Below are 20,469 nucleotides of genomic sequence, written 5' to 3' on the forward strand. Positions count from 1 at the left end.
AACCAAAAACAGGCTACAGAAATAATATATAAGGATATTTTTTGCTAATTATTTCTTAATAAAATATCTAGTAATAGCTTGAAAACAACTTAAGATTTTCAGAATGATATTTATCAAAACTGTGCTTTTATTTCAGGAGTGGTGAACAAAATTCTGTCTTATAAACTCTTCCTTCCATTGAGTAGATTGACTTACGCTGCTTACTTAATTCATCCACTTATTGTGATTGGTTACTTTACATCATTGAAAACAATGCTTGCTTTTTCTCATCCTACAATGGTTTGTACTTTTTCTATTTTCTTTTGTTATTTGAGTATTAAAGCAAAGTTTTATTTATTTACTCTGTAATTGTAACATAATTATTGCAAATAGTGATCATTTCGAATCCATCCTTTCAAACATGTAAAATTATCACACAATGATTCCTTTGACTTTTAAAATCATTAAGATCCCTATTTTCTCATACGTGTTTTTTTTTTTTTTTTTTTGAGCACTAATCATTTTTAACTAAAAAATAAGAACATAGTACGTATGCAGAAACTACGTAAAAAGGTCTCAAATTTGCAGGACTTTTGTTGGATGTCTATTCATCCATTAGTTCACTTTCACATGGAAAAAAGTGCCTCTTGTCACCCCTAAACACATTGTGCTCAGTTTTCTGCAAATTTGTGCTTTTTAAGCTATTTTATTTTCTTTTACTTTTCAAGCACTAAGATATTTATTCCATTTTTATAGTGCTTGCGACCTGTTAATGTATTGCACTGTGTAAATTGGTAAAACAGTTTTTTGGTTGGCATTCTATCTTCTGGGATGTCACTCATGCCGTCAGTCCATTCAGAGTGATTTCCTTTCACAGCTACTTTTTGTTTCTTACCAGTCAAATCAAATTGCTAAGAAGAGCATCATGTGGTACCTTACCAAATCCTTTTTGTTACTTTATATAGAAAGCATCTGCATTTTCCGCCTTCTAAAGCCACTGTAATCTTGTCAAAGAAATGCATTGAAATTTGAGCAGAGACCTACTCCTCCTAAAACTACACTGAAAACTATTCAACAGACCATTGTCTCTTGAACCTTTGATCCAGATAATGGAATTCCATCATATCTTGAACTTGATCAAATCTTCAAAAAAATTTGCAACTACCTTCATGAAATGTGTGCGTAATTTATTGCTTCGTGAATTTTTATATGCGGTGCAATTGTAGTAATTACTTGTGGACATTATTCAGCACCTTTTAATGGGGAAATGCACAAAAGTTTTGCCACTGAACCACCGACAACCACTAGAACAGTGGTTCCCAACCTGGGGGCAATTTAGCTCCTGAAGGGGGCAATTAGTTTGTGGGAATGATAGCTGCGCGATGAGTGTTTAACATACCAAATAATAATATTAAAAAGCCAGAAAATATTGAAATTGAATACGCATATGGAACCGATTGTCCAGAGTTTGATAAGAAAATAATATACAAATTAAAGTTCAAGAGCTTCCTTCTCACGCCTCGGTTGAACCTTAGGGAAGTACGACGTCAAAAAGCAAATTGCAGACTACGGCATATACATGTTTTGGCATTACTAGGTACGCCTTTTTCAATGCAAAAGAAATGAGCTTATGGATGAAAAGACATCCGACTAAAGATTCTTTTTCAGATAGATTATAAATTCAATCCTCAAGCTTCTTCATAGTTTCAGAAAATTTCGCACAATCTTCAGAAAATTTTACTTTAGTCCACTAGCACTCCATGGGTTGACTATCGTACGGACTATAAGTTGTATAACTCTACTGAATACCTTATGTCAGTGATTTTTTTTTTCTTCCTCCTGAGTTGGTTGGTAAATAAACTTTTTGTAATTTGCCTATTGATTACCTTGAGGAATCCTGCCTAAGTTTCTCTCTCTCTCTAAAATTTATTTCTTAAGTCATGTCTTTTTTTTTTCCTTGATACTGTGAATAACTTGTGTAGACTTTAAATTTTTGTGACGCTAAAAGTAATTTCTTCCACAATAGTACTGTAAAATCACTAGTGGTGCCATTTGTCAAAAATTTTTATGAAAAAATGTTCTGCATTAAATTTTATTACGTAGAACAGTAATAAAAATAGAAATTGGGTTATTTTCAGAATCATGAAATATTGGTGTTTATAAAACCTATTATTTTTGTTTCAGGTTTCCCTGTTCCTTGGCTTTCTTTTGATCACCTATGCCTGCTCAATATTAGTCTCATTAACATTTGAATCTCCAATTATTGGTTTGGAGAAACTCATGAGAAAGAAGCTCAGTTCCAGTTAAAAAGTTTCTTTGTAATAACACTAATAATAATAGTGGAAATCAATTACATTCTAATTTAAGTATTAATCCATAAAAGTCTATCATTTCTACTATACACAATTCATAGCTATTGAAAACATTTAATGCAGCTTTTATATTTTTGTTGTTAAGAGAAGTATTGTTACTGCAATATGTATAGCAATTGTAACTATTTTTGTTACTGTTAACATTTAAGATCATATCTTTGTTAAAAAAATTTTAAATGTTAATATTTATTAAAGCTGGCTAATTTTATAACTCTCTATGTATATATATAAAGGAAATAATGTTTATTTCTTTCTCCGTCTGTTTCTTTGTTTGTGCCCAATGCCCACGCGACCCAATAAATCCTACAGCCTTGAAACTTGGAACAAAATTCGAATGTGCCCCTGTAAGCCCTTTTTATAAAATTAGAAGAAGTTTTCTTTGAATTAAGTTTTTAAGCTGAAATTTCATTTGTGCCGCCTAATTGGGGGGCGAAAAAATCCCCCCTCTCTTTACGGTATAAGTTGTTAGGAAGAGCTTTTTTTCCTGTGCAAGAAGTTTGCTCCATTTTTCTCATTTAATTCGCAACTCCAACGAACTATAGGGGGCACTGAAGTCACTGTCTAATGGCGGACTTAAAAACCAAAACAAACGCACATGGTAACGAAGACAATGCTAAAAGTGTTGTGATTTTTGTTCGTACGTATGATTTTTTCGCTTTATTCTTTTTAAATTAATTTTCAAAGTCTTGTGGATATTCTGGCCCACGTAGAAAGAAATGAGAATTCAAGAAGCATTACTAAACGTCAAAGATTAATGCAAATTACGTAGTTCGTAGTTCTAAGCAGCTATTTCCACGATGTTGAATTCAATATTTATCAATTCTTGATAAAACTAAATAATAATTGTGGCCTGACAAGAATAACAATTAATGCTAGAAAATTCAATATGACATTACAAATTGTTATCGAAAGAAGATGATACTTTTTTGCCTTGCTTGGCTAGCGCTTATTGTTTTCCATTTGTAGCCGAGTTATTACTCTCGAATTCCCGAATCGGTTAATTTAAAAATTTTCTGTTTCGATTCTTCTAATTTCTGAGTTACGATTCAATTGTGTCATGTTATGCAAATCATCAACAAAATTCTCACGGATATATGGTGGTAGTTTTCTTTTCAGTTGATTGACCATTATTTCTTTTCACTTATCGAATTCTGTAATCTTACTACCATTTTATTCCACTCATGATAAAAATTAAAAATGGTTTAACTAAAAACGCGAAATCTCGCCAAGGCTACTTTGCTCGCACTATACCAAAACTATAACCCTAAACAAATTTGGCGAAACCTTTCAGCTGAGAATAAAAGGAATAAAGTTTCTCGGTTATTCATTTTGTTCTACGATAATATATTCAAGAAAATATTTTGCATACTGTCCATTCCAACTAAATGCTGCTGTAAAATATGGTAAGTTTAATTAATTTAAGATTAAAAAAAAACCCATATTCTTACAAATTCATACAAAACAATAAAAATTTTTACCTTGCATAACGTTATCCAAGTTTGTTAATCCAGAATTTTCGCTTTCACCAATTATTAAGGAAATAATGAAAACTAACATTATTTTGAGAAGCTCGAGAATACTACTAAGGGACGAATTAATTTCTGTAGCTGAAAGCAAACTAAGACACATCGATTGCGTTAATAAATACTCAGAACAAACTGCCTGTGTTTACGTCAACAGACAAACGTGGAACGCAACGTGGCAATGTTTCAGTTTCATTTGCAGTTTTGTAAATCACCGCAAGGTAGCGTATTCGAGCGCTGGAGTTCCGAATTAGAACAGGAGATATAAGAGTTTCTAGTTTTGTCAATTTTCAAGGCTGAAATCAATTCACATTATACTATGCAAAATGCAAAATTTTCATTCAGTAAGGTTTTGTTCAGAAAGGTTAACTAAGGATCTCTTTCTGATATGTTTATTGCGCATTTTAACTCAAAAAAAAAGTCTTTTTTTCTTTTTTCTGATCACGAATTTGAAAACGCTTTTGAAAAGTCCAGCTGAAAATTGTTTTTTCTTTTCTCAAACGATAGCTTTTTATTTATTTTCTTTTTTGTTTTCCTGTATTTGCAATGTAGATTTTTCTTATAGGGGTGCAGAATGATCATCTATACTAATATTATAAAAAGAGAGGGCAGATTTTTGTGTGTTTATATGTTCGAAGTAATCTCCAGAACCACTGCACCTATTTGAAAAATTCCTTCACTATATGAAAGATGCTTTCTTACTAAGTGACATAGGCTATAATTCGAAAAAATCCGATAAATAGTTCTTTTTTTATTCCAATTTAGGCCCAAATTTCACATAAATTCCTGAATATGGGAGTAAAAATTACTTGCACATATTAATATTATATATCGTTGAAAAGGGTAGAATTTTCTGTGTTCTAAACAATTTGTTTGAATGCTCTAACTTAATTACGGCGGGAGTAATTTGCGTTTTTGACTCTAACTTTTTTAAGGCTTAGCTGAAATTTAGGCTCTACTTTCTTCATGAAATCTATCAATAAAAAGTGAAAGAATTGTCCCACAGTTTTCTTTGTGATACCATTGGAAAAGGCGACATTTTTTACTCCAGATCTCTCTCGACCTATGGTCAAAAAACTTAGTTTCTATCTTCAAAGGAAAAAAAGTTACAAGCGTTTTTAAATCAAGTTCTAAAAATGTCATTTTGTTTCAGGTTGTCAACCATTTTATTTTCGCGTTTCCACGGTTACACTTTTTGAATCCATTGTTTCTCTCCTTAATTTCTTAAACTTATTTTATTTTGTGTTTCCATGGTTACACTTTTAAAATCCATCTTTCATATTTTACTTTCTTAAAAGTATTTTAATATCTGTCATCATTGTTAGGAAGGGTAATTTTGCATGGTGTTTTTTTTTTCCTTTTATTTAAGCATAATTGTTGAATATATGTCACTTGTCACAATTTTCATTCTCAAGGTAGACCGGGCAAAGCCGCGCAACGCAGTTCTTAATATATAAAGATTTGAAAGCTACTGTTAATGTGGTTTTATACTTTTTTGTTTGTTTGGTAAAACATTTATTATTCCCAAAGAAAAAACATCCGTTTCACTTGCACAAGGGCTTTGTTCCGGTAGCATGGTCGCTTGACCCGTCAGGCGCTGAGCAATTCAGTCGAGGATTATTGTTTTAAAGCAACCATAAATGTAATTCATTGTTTCGGCAATTTGTTTTGAAAGAAAATAAACTTTTGATTTGTTTTTATCCAAATGAAATGTACGACATTTTCTTCTTTTTTTTCTGACGATGATTTTTGAATGTTCCACGGGATGTTTTTTTTTTGTTGGATGGATTATGATGGCGTGGTTGCTGGACGAGTTTGGGGATAAGCAATAGAATTGCGGAATTATTTTTACTTTTGAAAGATATTTTTTGATATCTTTTTTTGTTTATTTGGCGAAATATTTCAAATTGCAGTAAAAATTGCTTCACTCGCTAAATAGTTTTTAAGCAACTGTAGATCTAATTTAATGATTTGACAAAAAGTTATAAATTCAAAAAAAAACTTTTAATTTTTTTTTTTTTTTTGAAAAGGTGTGTACGCATTTTATACAAAGAAAAATGATCTTTTCACATCAGAGGGAGAGGGGGCATCAATTTTTTTATTTCAACGGACTTCCATTAAATTTTTAGCACAGGCATCGCTGTGCGGGTACTGCTAGTTTTATATAAGTTGGGTTGGGTATTTGATTTAGATTCAGTTTTCAACCGGGGAGTCAAATTTTCCTTTAGTATTTGTCATGCGGTTTTTTCTTTAAAACTTTTTTCTTCTAGGGGGTTTGGAATTATCATTTGATATAAACTTTAAGTTTACAAACTGCATTGCATTTTGCAGAGTTGCTATGCAAAAATAGTGAAACTTTGCAAAGAAGTTATTTTGCTCTACATTTCCCCGCCAAGCGTTTTCAAGCACGATGTAGTGTTTTTCATCGTTTCTTGATGCCAACTTTAACTAATTCGACAGTCTGCAAGTGCTGCTAACCTCAGAGTATACCTTTCGCTAAAGAAACTGCGACAAGTTGCTTACCCAGTCTTTATTCCTGAGAGAGCCACCAATTTTTTTCCCCCCCAAAGATAGTCTAAAAATAATTTCATAAGAGATTTTTTTGCATGTATTTTTGACTGTATTTTTTGAAAAAAATCCGGAGGGAACCTCAATCCCCTTTTCATCAAAGTTACCAAAAATTGCAATTTTAAATTTCAATTTATAAAGTGTCCAGGACCCTTGACCCTCTTTTCTTTGTTACGTAAGATCTAAAACTATGTTTAAGATTTGAATTTTGAAATATTTTCCTCATGGATCTTCCCCACCTCGATCCTTTCTCTGACGTAATCAAGGACAGTATAAAATTGAGTTTTTAGGACTTATAACCAAGGGAGCTCATATGCAAAATTTTAAAGGGGAGCTCAAAAATTTTCCCTGTGGTTTAGCAGAATATTTTCCCCATGGAAATTGATTTCAGTACAGATAAGAGATATTAAAATTTGCCATTTTTAATAACTCATTCATTAACAGCTGGAAAAGTAATTTTTATACATTTTTGCAAAGAAAAAAGCACTAAAAGCAAGGAAATTCTCATTTCTAGGGGAGGCTTGAGCCCGCCCTTGCCCCCCTATATGGACACCAGAGCCGGCCTTAGCAGATGCAGGGCCCGATTGGAAAAATCTGGCGGGGCCCTTTACAGAACGGTGATACAAATTCCAGAAGTGCCGACCAATTTTTCTGATTCATTCAAGGATTCGAAACTGCCGCAATTGTCCGTCGTCCTTCAAATTTCTACATCACGTTTGATTTTTTTTTTTTCATTATTAAAGAAATGAATGAATGAATGACCAAAAAAAAAATAAGTGTAAATTTTAAGAACGTAAGAAAAATAGCCCTGAGAATATTTATGCTCAATCACATGCGTTTGGTACACGAGAAAAGGGGGGGGGGTGAAAAGAAGTGTGGGTGTTAGAAAACGACGCCCCTCCTGCTGATTTCTTGCTCTTTTTTTTTTGTAAAATTGCACGATATTGTGGGATTTTAACATGACTGATTAAATTAATTCAAAAAAATGTGGAATATGGACAAAACCAGGACGGATGGCCGCCGTAGACATTCTTCTTCCAATTCAAAGTTCGATTATCATGAAATAACACTAGAAAAGTCCATTTAGTTGGAATTTTATTTTCGTGGAATAAATCAATCCACACATAAAAGATCATTTTTTGTATCGATCATTATTGTGCAATTTTGAGAAAATGAGAAGTGAGGGTGCAGTTCCCTTCACCATTGGCAGTGAGCGGGCGGTTGCCTCCCCCCCCCCCTCTCGTACGAGCCGCCTACGCAATTTACAGCTTAGACGGAAAAAGAAAATGCCCCAAAATTTATCAGTTCTAAAAAAGGAATTTTAGACTACATGCAAAAAATCAGTCGTCTTTGGGATGTCAGAAGTGTAACGGAATTGCAGGGAACAGAGGAGCTCATCTAGGGAAATTTTTCGAAATTGAAGTTTAAAAAAAGCAGTTTTGGTACGGAGACAAGGTTGGGGGGGGGGAGGGGCGTTAGAGGTCATATAGACCACCCACGGTCCCCGGAAGAGTCTTCAAAGCTGACATCTAAAATCGCAAATTTGGACAATTCTGTGTAAAATGAAGGGAAAGGAGTAAGGCGGAGGTTCCCCGCCTACCGAATTATTTTTAAAATTTAAGCTAAGTTTAGAATAATTTTGGTAATAATAGGAAATTAAGGGCTCCTCTCAGAATTTTTTTTCCGAAATTTTAGTCCCAAGGTGATGTTGATGAAAATGGAGATGAAAAAGGAATTTGGTGATTTCATATCGAGGGCTTGAAGGCGCAATTTTAGACTATCGTTGGTGACGTTAGGGGATTCAGTGACTCTTCGAAAGTTTTTCCATATTGAAGTGTTAAAAACTCCATTTTGGGCTCTGTTAGGAAACGATGGAGGAAAAGGGAAGAGATTCTTCCCTTAATTTTTTTCGAAATTAAAATCAATTTTATGCTATCCATGAGAAAGATGGGTTCGAGGGATCTCTCGAAGTAGTATTTTCTAAAAAGGAAATTTTAAGCTATTGTACTTATTGTAAAGAAAGGGGTCATTAATTAGGAAAAAAATTTCAGAGACCTTTACCAGAAAATATTTTGAAATTTAAATCTTAAAAACACTATTTTAGGCTGCCTTTGGAGCAGGGGCATGCACGGGGGGGGGGGGGGGAGGGGCAAGAGATGGGACACCTTTTGGCCCGGGCCCGAGCCTGAAAGAGGCCCAATATTTTTTAAACTAGGGGTGAAATATAGGGGTAAACAATATAAAAGGGAGGCCCAGAAAAGTCATTTGTGACGGCCCCACAATTTATGTGCACGCCCCTGCTTTGGAGACGTTAGAGGAGAAAAAGGGGAGGAGAATGGTGAAATTTATGCATTTTCCTTCCTTGAAAATCTTTTAAAATTGAAACTGAATGATGTAATTTTAGTCAGTTATTTTGTGATAAAGTTCAGGTAAGGGTGGGCATTTGATTCCTCCGGAATTTTTTGAAATTGAATTTTAAAAACGCATCTTCAGTCACGTTAGGAGATATGTCAGGGTTTGGTGGCTGCCCCAAGAAATTTTTTGGACTTGAAGACTTAAAAACCTATTTCCAGGCTATATGTAGAAACGTTAGAAGATTAATGGCAATTTGCTTTGTAGAATTGTTATGGAGATGTTTTACGCTAATAAAAGCACGCAGTATTTGAAATATCTTTTGTTTGTTTATTTTTCAAAATTGCACCTATGTTGGTGTTAATTGTGCATTAAACAATTGTCATTACTGATGAGTTATAAGATTTTTTATCAGCACAAATAAAGAAAGTAAAAAAATAATAAAAGTAAATATATAAATGAAATAAATTAAAAAGATGGCTTTGGAGATTCCTGAAATTTCGGAATCTCGGGGGGTAAGTTTCTGCATTGCCAATGTGATAGTAAGATCCTGGGATAAGGGGCCCGTATTAATTGTTGATAATCATTAAAATTTGTACTTTGGTTCCTCACTACCTAGTTCCTTTCTCTTGACCAAAAGTTATAGGATACGACCTTAGATATGGATTTAAAAATGTTCTACTGGCTGTATGTTTTATTTTTTTCTTCTGGAAATTTATCTGATGCTACTATTTTCAGGTTTGTAGGGACAGATATTTGCTTACTTTAATAGGGATGCTAAAAGTCTCAGGGAACTCCCCCTACTCCCTTAATCACACTGAAAGGAGCTCCATATCCCCCAGCTTAAATATCAGTTAAGTATATTATAATTATTATCAGTTAAGTTCATTTGAACTTTTTATTTTCTTATTTATTTTTGCGAGGAAAAAAAATTAGAGCGGGGCCCCTGCTGGCGCGGGGCCCCATTGGACTCTTTTGCTCTAATCGGCTTAAGGCCGGCTCTGATGGGCACCCTTGCTTTATAACTTTTATATCTTCTTCTTCAAAGCAATAAATTGCACGTGAAATATTTTTTTTGGTTTCAAACTTAAGTTTTATAAATTCAGCCTAATTTCTGGGGATTTATTGAGTTAAAATTTGATATAAAATAGATGGGTAGAGGCAGAAAAAATAAAATTTCAAAAAAATAAAAAAGAGAATTTATCAAAATTTCTCAATTCTTCTAAAATGATTGGCTAATGGCTAGATCCGCCACTGTCTGCGCTTAAATTCTATTTTCTACCGGAGGGAGGGGGGATTTTCAATTTGTTTCAAAATAGAATTTGTGTATCGTCTTTCAATTTGATTCTTTCGAATTGATCCATGCAAATCAAATAAGATTGGGAAGCACTCTTCTGGGGTCGGTGAGAGTTAGCGAGCAGAGGGCGGCAAAAATAAGTAATGAAAATATATACAATGAAATCAACCAGATTTGAGCTGATATACTTTTAATGGTATTTTTCACTAATGTGAAAAACTGAAGCAATAATTGCATTTTTTAATGTGGAACCATGAAATTTTTCTGACCAGTACAACAAAAAAGCTGAACATCAATAGATAACATCAATAGAAAAGTGGTGCATATGCCAATGGCCTACCTAGCATGGGTGACACCAGGGGCGGTAGTTTGTGGTGCCCCCCCCCCCCCCCGCCCCTGCAAACAAAAAAAAGTTTTAATAATTGAGGTGAACATGAAATGCATACAATTTTTAGAAACAACTACTTGTGTTACAACTAAATTTCAAGTGGGATAATGCACAAAAGACAGAATCTAAAAACAAAATTTATATAACTTGCCCTCGAGCTATGTGCGCAGGCCTTCAAGATGTCAAAAAAGTACGGGTATGCATGACATTGATAGCAACCTTAATTATTTCAAACGTACTCAAACACAGAGAAAGATAATAGGTTTCAGTTTTTTTTTGGTATAAGAGGAAGTCGCTAATGTTTAAGTATTGACAATATGAACTTAATCCTGGGTATGTAGGTTGAAAAATAGACAGGGTGCCCCCCTGTAGCGACGCCACTGCATATGCAATGTCAGCACAATGATGTCTCAGCATGCAAGTACGTGGAATGACTGAGAGCAGTATCAGAGCAACTTAAAAGAAGAAAGGATTAATTTTAAGACATTTCCTGCAAGTGAATGTGAATTTGTTCATTCCGTTGTACAAGAAAGCATTCGGATGCCTTTACTTTATCCAGTGGATTTCTCACAGATCTCTTTTGGAATTGTTTGGTCGTCTGGGGTGAGACAGAAATTTAGACGGTCAACAAAATGGCGATTGTGACTGAAAACGTTTTGGAAGTGAAGTCCGAGAAATAGAATTTTGGTCGATCTCAGGTGATGACCAGGAATGTTTTCAAAATTGAATTCTCAAAAACACGATTGTAGGTCATCTTTGGTGTTATTTGGATATGGCTCAGAGAGTGGAAAGTATTCTAATAATAAAGTTCGAAAAATGCAATTTTAAACGATTAGTTGAGATGGCGTTAAAGGAGGAGAATTGGGAGCACTCCTCAGATGATTGGAGACTGAAAGTAAACAACACGCCCTCTGGCGAGAGTTTTTAAGAGGAAAAGATGGCGATTGCTCGTTGTGTTAAACTTTTAAGCAAAGGAAAGAAATGGCATTCAAGTATTTTAACTTATTGAATGAAGATGAAAAGCTTTCAAGCTGTTATATTTGTAGAAACTCTTGTTTAACCGTTAATCTTTCTGATAAATATGAAAAAGGCATTACAAGAAAACTTGTCTTGTCACTCATACTACTTACAATCATCCTATTCATCCAAGTGTGACAATGTGACATAGGAAAATGTTTTGCAACATAAACCACTCAGGGAAACTGACCCTGAGTAGTATATATTGCTAAATTACTACGATCTGCTATGATACAAGTTCTAGCTACAGTTTAAAAAGAAACTTGATATTTATCGGCACGAAAACAAGTAGCTCAATCAGTGCAAATAATAATAGGCAATCTTCCGGTGAAGAAATCTGTTTCTTTCAGGCATCTCTCGGGGGGGGGGGGGGAGAGGCAGTGCCCCCCTATCTTTACTATGTAAAGATTTAAAAAAAAAGGAAGTTATAGAAAATTCTGAATTTTAACATCCTGTGGGGGGAGGGGTATCGGCCTCTGTGGCCTCCATTTTGTCACTGTCGATTAAAAGTCTCTTGCTGTCAACAAACTGCCAAAAGCACATTTTTTTCCCTGGATGCCTGAACATATACGTGCAATTTATTAACGAACAAGATATGTTTCCCACTTTTTATTATCCTCTTTCGTTTGTTGTTCACTTATTTCTGTTGTTGTAGGTATGAGGTGGTTGGATCTATGTTATCAATTACCTATCTATTGTTAACTCTTACAGTATATTGGTGAGGTTCGTATAGGAACCTTAGGACCTTTACTCTCATTCTGTGAGCACTCATGGAGTCATGGTACATCTCGTTGGAAATCAAAAGTTCCTGGATAAGGATCATTGTTTGGAGGGAAATGGATATTGGGCTGTGAGTTATCCTTGGCGGGTTGTAATAGAAATGCATATAGTACCAATGTTCATTTCTCTTTTATATGACAAATAACATGGTGTCATCAATGTATTCTTTTCAAAAGAAATTTCTGAAAATTCAGCATCTTTTACTACCCCCCCCCCCCTTTATGTAATCCCAGTTTTCAGGCCAACAAAACTTTTAGCCATTTAGAAAAATTTTGAAGATCTACGTGAATTTTCTCTGAATAACAGATGTATTGCATGATCATTTTAGAACTTGAAGCCCTCTAATGTGTGAACTTGTTTTAGTCTCCTACAGAAGGTTTTACTGTCTTTAGTGATAATCTTTGCAATCAGAATCAAAAACAAATTATTTTGAATGAAGTTTATGCTTTTTAATATTTCTTCTTTTTTTAGTTCAAACATTTATTTGCAATGATCACTTGTGATAATATTGTACTATTTGCTTTAAAAATTGTATAAAAGAATGAACTCCAGTATTTAATTTACAAGGGTGTCCAGAAATCATTCTCCAAGATTTCGTAGCTTGACAGCTTTATTAAAACTAAATTTAATGAAGTTGTTTAAAAAAATAATAAACTTCCATAAATGATATGTTTTCTGAAATAAAAATCTCTATCTACTTAATAATAAATAGTCCTTACATACGCCTCTGTTTATGATATAATCGAAATCCTAAATTGAAACTAATTTAGGGTTTCATTACATTACCCTCATAGCATTTTTTTTTAAATTTCAAGTAAAAGAAATAACTCTTAGAAAGTTTCTCATGCATGCTTATTTGACAATTAAACTCTTAGAAAGTTTCTCATGAGTGCTTATTTGACAATTAATAACTTATGTACAAATTTAATAATAGTATTATCCATTTTTTCAATTCAAAAAATTAAAAATATTTTAATTTTTAAAACCCTAGGTTTTTTTTGAGCAATCACGATAGCTTATTGTTCTCACTTGACCGTCCTTGGCGTTGTGGTTCCTTTTTCAGCTTGAACCAGGGACCTCTGCAGCACCACCCTCCACCGGCCTCTGCAGGCACGTCGGAATCCGCTTTTCCTGGTTGGAGACGTCCATGTCCTGTACACACACACTCACACTCACTCAAATATACACAACGCCTACCTGCATACACACAGGTGTCCGCACACACACAAACCTACACATGCATGCATGCGCGCCTATGTACACACAACTATACCCACGTAATCGCCCTGGAGGAGGGGCAAGCTTGGGGGGAAAGGAACCGTTTCTAGAAACGATAACTCCAATGAGTAGGGCCCTGTCACAACTCGTGATTGCAAAATACATAATTGGAATTTAAAATGACAGAATTCAAACTAATTTAATTTCTTTTTTTAAAAACTTAGTTTTACTTTTACTTAATTTTATTTATTTATTTAATTAGTTATTTATTTTTGCACATACGTATCACAAAATCGTTTTTTGCATATGTGCATACATAATCACATTTTTAGTGCACATTTTTTTTAGCTTTTAGTGAATATTTTAAGTATTAGCATATATATGCATGCGTATCTTCCTGAATTTTTAGTGCACATAATACAAGCTCTAATCATTTTCCTTGTCTTTTTTTCTTGTGAAACTTGGTGAGAGTTATTTTTCTTCACTATTTGCAATTTTTATTTTATTAAATGATTAACATTTTAATCATTTTTCTTGTGAAACTTGGTGAGAGTTATTCTTCTTCACTATTTGCATTTTTTACTTTATTACATGTTATTGTCAATTTTAGGAATTGTAAGACAATCTAATGAAACAAATTTCAGCTTCAAAAGGAGTAATTCAACGAATATTTGTTTCTGTAAATTTGCTCCCACTCTTAAATACGCCCATGACTCCTCCGAACTCTTTAAAGTGCCCCGCCCCCTTAAATACGTCCTTGCCCCCCCCCCCCCCTCCCCCAAAGTAAAAAGTTTGAAAGAAACACTGGTAGAAATAACACCAACAGTGACAAAGGGAAGATAATAGACAATAATAGATGAAAGTTAAGATTAGAAATGGAAAAAAATATGAAATGATTGTAGTAAAGAGTCAAAGAATAGACGTGCAACATTACTACGAATCAAAATATTGAAAAAAAAAAAAAATCTACAATTTATGAACAGTTAATGCATTAAGAATAATCACATCCTCACAAACCAAGCACAAAATATCAAAACAAGGAAAGAAGACCACTAAAAACAATTTGAAGTACTAGCTTAGTACCGTAGCTTAGTACTTTGTAGCAGACAAGCTGGTTTCGTTTTTATCTGATTAATAGCGCTACCTGTAGTTACTTTCTGTTTCCAATTTTCAAAATGGAAGTCTTTTAACGTTAGTATTAGGTCTTTTATAAGTCGTCTTTGTAAACCTTAGAAGTAGGAATATATTTTTACAAAAAATACTAAGTATGTGGTGCGAATAATGAATTGCATCATCTGAACTATGTGTACTGGAGAGTAGGGACTCAGTTTTCAATCTCTTATCTGCGCCTTGGCGTCTAATGAAATGGAATGTATGCATTAACGCATAACCCCAAACGCCAGAATCAGACCTCGCTTTTTGAAAATTTCCGATTTATAATTGTTTGCTTACGTACGCTACTCTAATTGTTAGTTCATTAGTTTTAATTATCATCTTCTTTCCTTTTAATCAACATAGAAGACAACCGCTGTACCGCTCCAATATTAAAGCTGTATGCATTATGTCCCAGAGGTCGTCTGCTATTTTGTACACCGCTTCATTTTTCATAATTGTATTAAATGAAATGTTGTACGCATTCTCTGAGACTTTTGTGATAGGATCGTCAACTAATAGATTAAGAGGAACTGAATGAAACGGCAATGCGTAATCACATCACAATGCTATCTAACAAAACAGTTCATTGTATCTGTAGGAACAAAAGGTTATCAAGGATGGAATTGAAAGAAAAGATGTTTGTTTATCACCAGGGAAAAAGGAAAGAAAGACGTATTACGTATTGACATCATATGATTTCGTTGCAACAAAGCATGTAATCTAGTATATTTTATTTTCTCTAATAATGTAACATAATCATCACATTTAACTCTTTCTAATTTAATCGTTCATTCTTCATTCACAATCCCTGGAATATGTTTCGGTTTTAATGTATCTCGAATTATGTTTTGTACAACAATGGTTTTGAAAATGCAATTGGTTCTCCTAAGCTTATTTGTAACTTCTTTTTATGTTCCCAGTTTGGCAGAAGTTACTTTAAATACTTTTGGGAGTGAAGATAAAATTTCGCGACACTATGATTTAATTGAGCTTGTAAATAACATTGAAAAAAGCATTTATCAGTCATCATTACTAAACGATCCGAGCAATGAAATTTCTGTTTCAAATAATTTATTTGAAAACGGCTTTGATGATATTGAAAACATTTTAAAGGAAATTTTTGTTGCTGAAAGTGCTTTTACCAAATGTTTTTTTGACCTTTTGTATACTGAACAGAGTTTGAAGAACCTTTCCAGTAATCCATGGGTGTTGAAATGTAAGTAAATGTTCTTATCATATATGTGCTTTGATGCAATTAAATTTAAAAATGACTTCACTCAAAATTTGCCAATGAAAACTTGTTAATGACATCAAAAGTATTTAAATTTAAAAAAAGTAAAACTCTCATAGCAGTTTATTTACATTGGAATTAATAAGTGTTATTAGGCATTGCAATGTTAAATATTTACCTAGCACATTTTGTTTGTTTATTCATTTATTTATTTTTTTATCTTGAGAAAAAATAAATCTTTCTCTCTTTTTTTTTTTTTTTTTGTATTTTTACATTTTGATCGTTTCAGTAATTTATGAATCCAAAAATATGACTAGAAGCACTGCTCTGAACTAGCTAGGGGCCCAATATTTAAATCCCCAAAAAAAATCAAGAGCCCTTAATCCATTGATAATATTATCAGTACGCATCATTATTGCATGTGATTATAATTTAATAATTTAATACAAGTTGGATGGATGTAGGGTAAGATATCATGCAAATTTACAAATATATTATTGTGTTCTAATAATTTATGAGTTAAAGTGTAAGTGTTTTCTGTAATCTTTTTGATTTATTAATTATTAGAAAATATTTGAAATAAATGCTTCCTTTCATTGGTTCTGAAATTAATTTAAAAAGTTTGTGCCTTGCTATGGGCTTTATTCCTTGCTGATTTTTTGTACCCAACATACCATATTCTTCAACAGGGCCCAATTGCTCCCCCCCCCCCCCTCAAATGCTAAACTGAATCCACCTCTGCTCTGGATATAGATAAAATGCACATTGAACACACGGAAGTTAAATGAATCTTTTCTTTTTTCTAAATTACCTTTTTCGTAATTCTTGCTCATGGTGGCGATATTTGAGCTTTCATTTTTTGTTGCAGATTTATTTTCCAATGCAGGGGAATATAGCTCAAAGTGAAATGGAGAAAAGTTTTTTGTTTTTAGCTGTACCTATATTGTAATATTTTAAGTATGTAACAACACATGTTGTCTATTGCAGTCAGGAAAAAGTTACCTCTGAGGATTTAAGCATATAGTAACATAAACAATTTTTAAAAATTACCATTGTAACATTTTGTTGTCATTTCAAAAATTATTTCTGTTATTATAAAATGCTAAAGTTCTTGAACATTTTAGATATTAGTGGAGACTAGGACTGGGCGATATCAGAATTTTAATACCGCGATATATCGCTCTCCAAAAATCGATATTTTCGATATATCCTCAAAATTTGGAGGGGGGGGGGTGCAAAGGATTGAAAAAAAACATTTCCAACTATAATAAATGCAATTATTTCTCTAATTCAAAACTTTCCTGGAGAGGAGGGTGGGCGTGCAAATGGTATAGCTCAATGCATGACAAAAGTGCTTCGCAATGAAAAAGTTTTAATTATTCAATTCAATATTTTGTTTTAATCTTTCAATTTGACCAGTCTCAATTATTTGAATGTACTTTGAAGTATATTTCGTATTGATGTCTTAAATAGTTTATTTTTAGTCATTTAATAGCTTTTGCTTTAAGACTTTTTACTTCTTAGTTGAGTAACATTAAATAAAATACTAATAATAAATCTTTAAAGAATGCAGCTATAAATTTTGGAAACTATCACACCATACACCCATTAAGCCCACAAAACTTTGAAATATGCTTTTGATTTATCTGTCACTAGCTGCATTACCCAACGTTGCATGGTCTACTTCAAAAATAAAAGTTTTGTCTAGTGACGCATAATTAACGATCAGGTTTAAAAAAGAAAGAAAAAAAATAGCACAAACATTTCTCGTCAATTTGTAGAAAGCACAATTTTATGACTCAACATTTAGATTTAGACATCATTGGACTTTTTCGTAATCATTCTGCATTTTCTGGCGAAACCCCCCAAGGTGGTCCCCATACATCCCATTTTGATGAAAAAAAAGTGAATTCCTGAGCATCAAAGGACCGCTGCTCCATGTTTGGAAAAAAATTCGAAAAAAACTGGATTTGCATAAGGAAAACCCCTTGTGGGGTGTATTCACTCTCTCCCCCCTTTCCTTATAGGTAGACGAAAACCCCTATGATAATTCCTGACCATCAAAGAACTGCTGTGCCAAATTTGGCAAAGATCCAACGAAAACTGGATTTGTATAAAGAACTCCCCTGTGGGAGGGAGGGTGGCCCCCATTGCGAATGAAAACTACCCTCTAAATGAGTTCTTGACCATCGAAGGACCTGTCTGCAAAATTTTTGCAAAAACCCGATGTAAACTGGGTTTGCATAAAGAAAACCTCCGTGGGGTGTTTTCGCCCCTTCCCCTCCCTCATCCATAGGGAAAACACTCCCTATGAAAATTAGACAGCAACATTTAGTATGGTGCCAGACTAAAGCGACATAAATGATAGAATGTCGAAATGTCGAGCTCTCAGATGAATCCCACTTCTGTTTATCCAGTGATAGTCGCCGCATACGTGTGTGGCGTCAACGTGGAGACAGATCTAATCTGGCAGTAACTGGAATGTGCCACTGCACGACAACATGGCATAATGGTTTGGAGCGCAATTACGTACAATTCCATATCAACTCTAGTTCGTATTCTAGGCACTATGACGGCCCAACGATACTTGTATAATGTGCTGCGGTCGGGGGCAATCCCTTACCTTCAAGGCCTACCTAATGCAATTTTTCAGCAGGATAACGCTCGACCACACAGTGCTTGCATCTGCCAACATGCTTCCCTGGCCACCATACTCTCCTGACCTGTCACCAATCGAACATGTGTGGGATGTGATTGGACGCCGTTTGCAGACTCTGTCCCTGCATCGTTCAGAAGACGAACTGTGGCAAATGGTTGAAAGGGAATGGAAAGCCATCCCTCCGGACATCATCCTTATTGACTCTATGCCTAGATGTGTTTCTTCGTGTATTGCTGTCCACAGTGGTCCTACATTCTTACTGAGCCAGCGCCGTTCTCGCTCTGTATTCTGCCTATCATTTGGAAATTAAGATCATTTATTATTCCTTGCTGTCTCTGTCTTTTTTCCAAATTTCATCACTTTCTGACTGCTCCTTCTTGGTGTTGCATTTTTAATGTCAAACAGTGTATAATGCAGTATTGTTAAAGTTAGAGCCACACATTCTAAAAATGCAAAATTAATTTATAAAATAAAATCAACTGATTTTAATCAATGATTTTGTTTAAAAAATCTCTTGATTAAAATGAATGGAATTAAATCAATGATTTTTTTTTAAAAACCACTTGATTTAAATCATGATTTTAATCACGATTAAAATAAAACTAGTATGTTGTGGCCATCACAAAACTTTCTTCTATATTTTTCTTTTTTTTTTTTTTTTCTGATCCCTCCCCATGCTTGACGAGGAAGCAATATTCCCAACAAAAACAAAATTACACATGCAAAAACTTGACCCAATGTCTGAATTATTGCAAAAGCAAAGCAAAGAGCGAAAATTGAAAGTTATTTTAAAAGCCTTGCTTGAATGAATTACAAATATTTTATTTGTTAACAAACATAAGATGGCAACAGTTAAAAATTTTAAATCATTGAGATAATATTTCCTATCATTTCCATCAATTAAAATCACGAGAAATACGCAGACGACAATCTATTACGATTTATCTTTCTTATTGTTGCATTAATAAAAATATTTTTATTCGCAAAAAAAAAAAAAAAAATCAACACCTCTTGGAGCGATCGGCCTCAAAATAGAACCAAAGCCTGTTTACATATGGATTCACATTTCTTCCAAATTTCAACCAGAACGTAGCATTACTTCTTGAGATAGGGCACTCAAAATGGAAAAAAAGAACGGGTGATTGCGCTACCCCCCCTTTTTAGCTGTTGACACAAAAATAAAATCAGTTCTTATACCCACTAAGGGCTACTTGCCGATAAATTTTTCTTTCATTCCGTTCATTATTTCTTGAGATACAGCAGTCACAATTGACGACAAAAAACGTTCTATAGCTCAACCCCCGTTTGAGTTATTGACACCAAAATCGAATCAGCACCTGTTCCTGTTAATACCAACATATGGACCAAATTTTGTTTGATTCCGCCAGTAACTTCCTGAGGAATAGCAAGCACGCGTAACTCGAAAAACGTCCCATTGCTCCACCCCCCTTGGAGGAATTCGCGCCAAAAACTAATGGGCACAAGTTCACATAGGGGCACATATGTGTACCAAATTTCGTTCGATTTCATGCGGTAGTTTTTGTTGTAGAGCGGCCACAAAAAACTGGTCACACACAGACGTGACACACATACACACACATACATACACACACACACACACAGACAGACATTTTCCAAAAATGGTCGAAATGGATTCAGCACACCTCAAAACGTTCGAATCCGTCAAAATTCGAAATTCGAAAATTTGCACGAATCCAATACTTTCTTCTATATATTAGATATAGAAGAAAGTAAAAAACCTGGAATTTTATGAATGGTTCCTTAATAGAAAGAAATTTCCTCTGGCCAGATTTTTGCTCAGGATAAGGAGTAAGGTAAAACACCAGTAGTAGTGTCCAGTGCTTCAGTAATGTCCACTTCAAGGTTCAAAATGCACTAGTAGTGGCCACATTGAAATATATTTTTAAAC

At 34.0% G+C, this 20,469-nt stretch overlaps 2 protein-coding genes across 2 annotated transcripts in view; both read left to right on the plus strand.

Annotated features, from left to right (window-relative positions):
* LOC129222773 (nose resistant to fluoxetine protein 6-like) overlaps window positions 1-2,551 on the plus strand; it is a 63,535-nt gene extending 60,984 nt beyond the window's left edge. Inside the window, exons 14-15 of the mRNA XM_054857308.1 lie at window positions 137-279; window positions 2,164-2,551. Coding sequence (XP_054713283.1) covers window positions 137-279; window positions 2,164-2,286 — 266 coding nt within the window. The 3' untranslated portion in view covers window positions 2,287-2,551. The remainder of the gene's footprint in view (window positions 1-136; window positions 280-2,163) is intronic.
* Window positions 2,552-14,990: 12,439 nt separating this feature from the next.
* Window positions 14,991-20,469, plus strand: part of LOC129222532 (nose resistant to fluoxetine protein 6-like) — a 67,527-nt gene continuing 62,048 nt past the window's right edge. Inside the window, exon 1 of the mRNA XM_054857044.1 lies at window positions 14,991-15,865. Within this exon, the coding sequence (XP_054713019.1) occupies window positions 15,493-15,865 (373 nt within the window). The 5' untranslated portion in view covers window positions 14,991-15,492. The remainder of the gene's footprint in view (window positions 15,866-20,469) is intronic.

Source organism: Uloborus diversus, chromosome 5, assembly GCF_026930045.1.
Source record: "Uloborus diversus isolate 005 chromosome 5, Udiv.v.3.1, whole genome shotgun sequence".
In the NCBI taxonomy this organism is placed as follows: Eukaryota; Metazoa; Arthropoda; class Arachnida; order Araneae; family Uloboridae; genus Uloborus; species Uloborus diversus.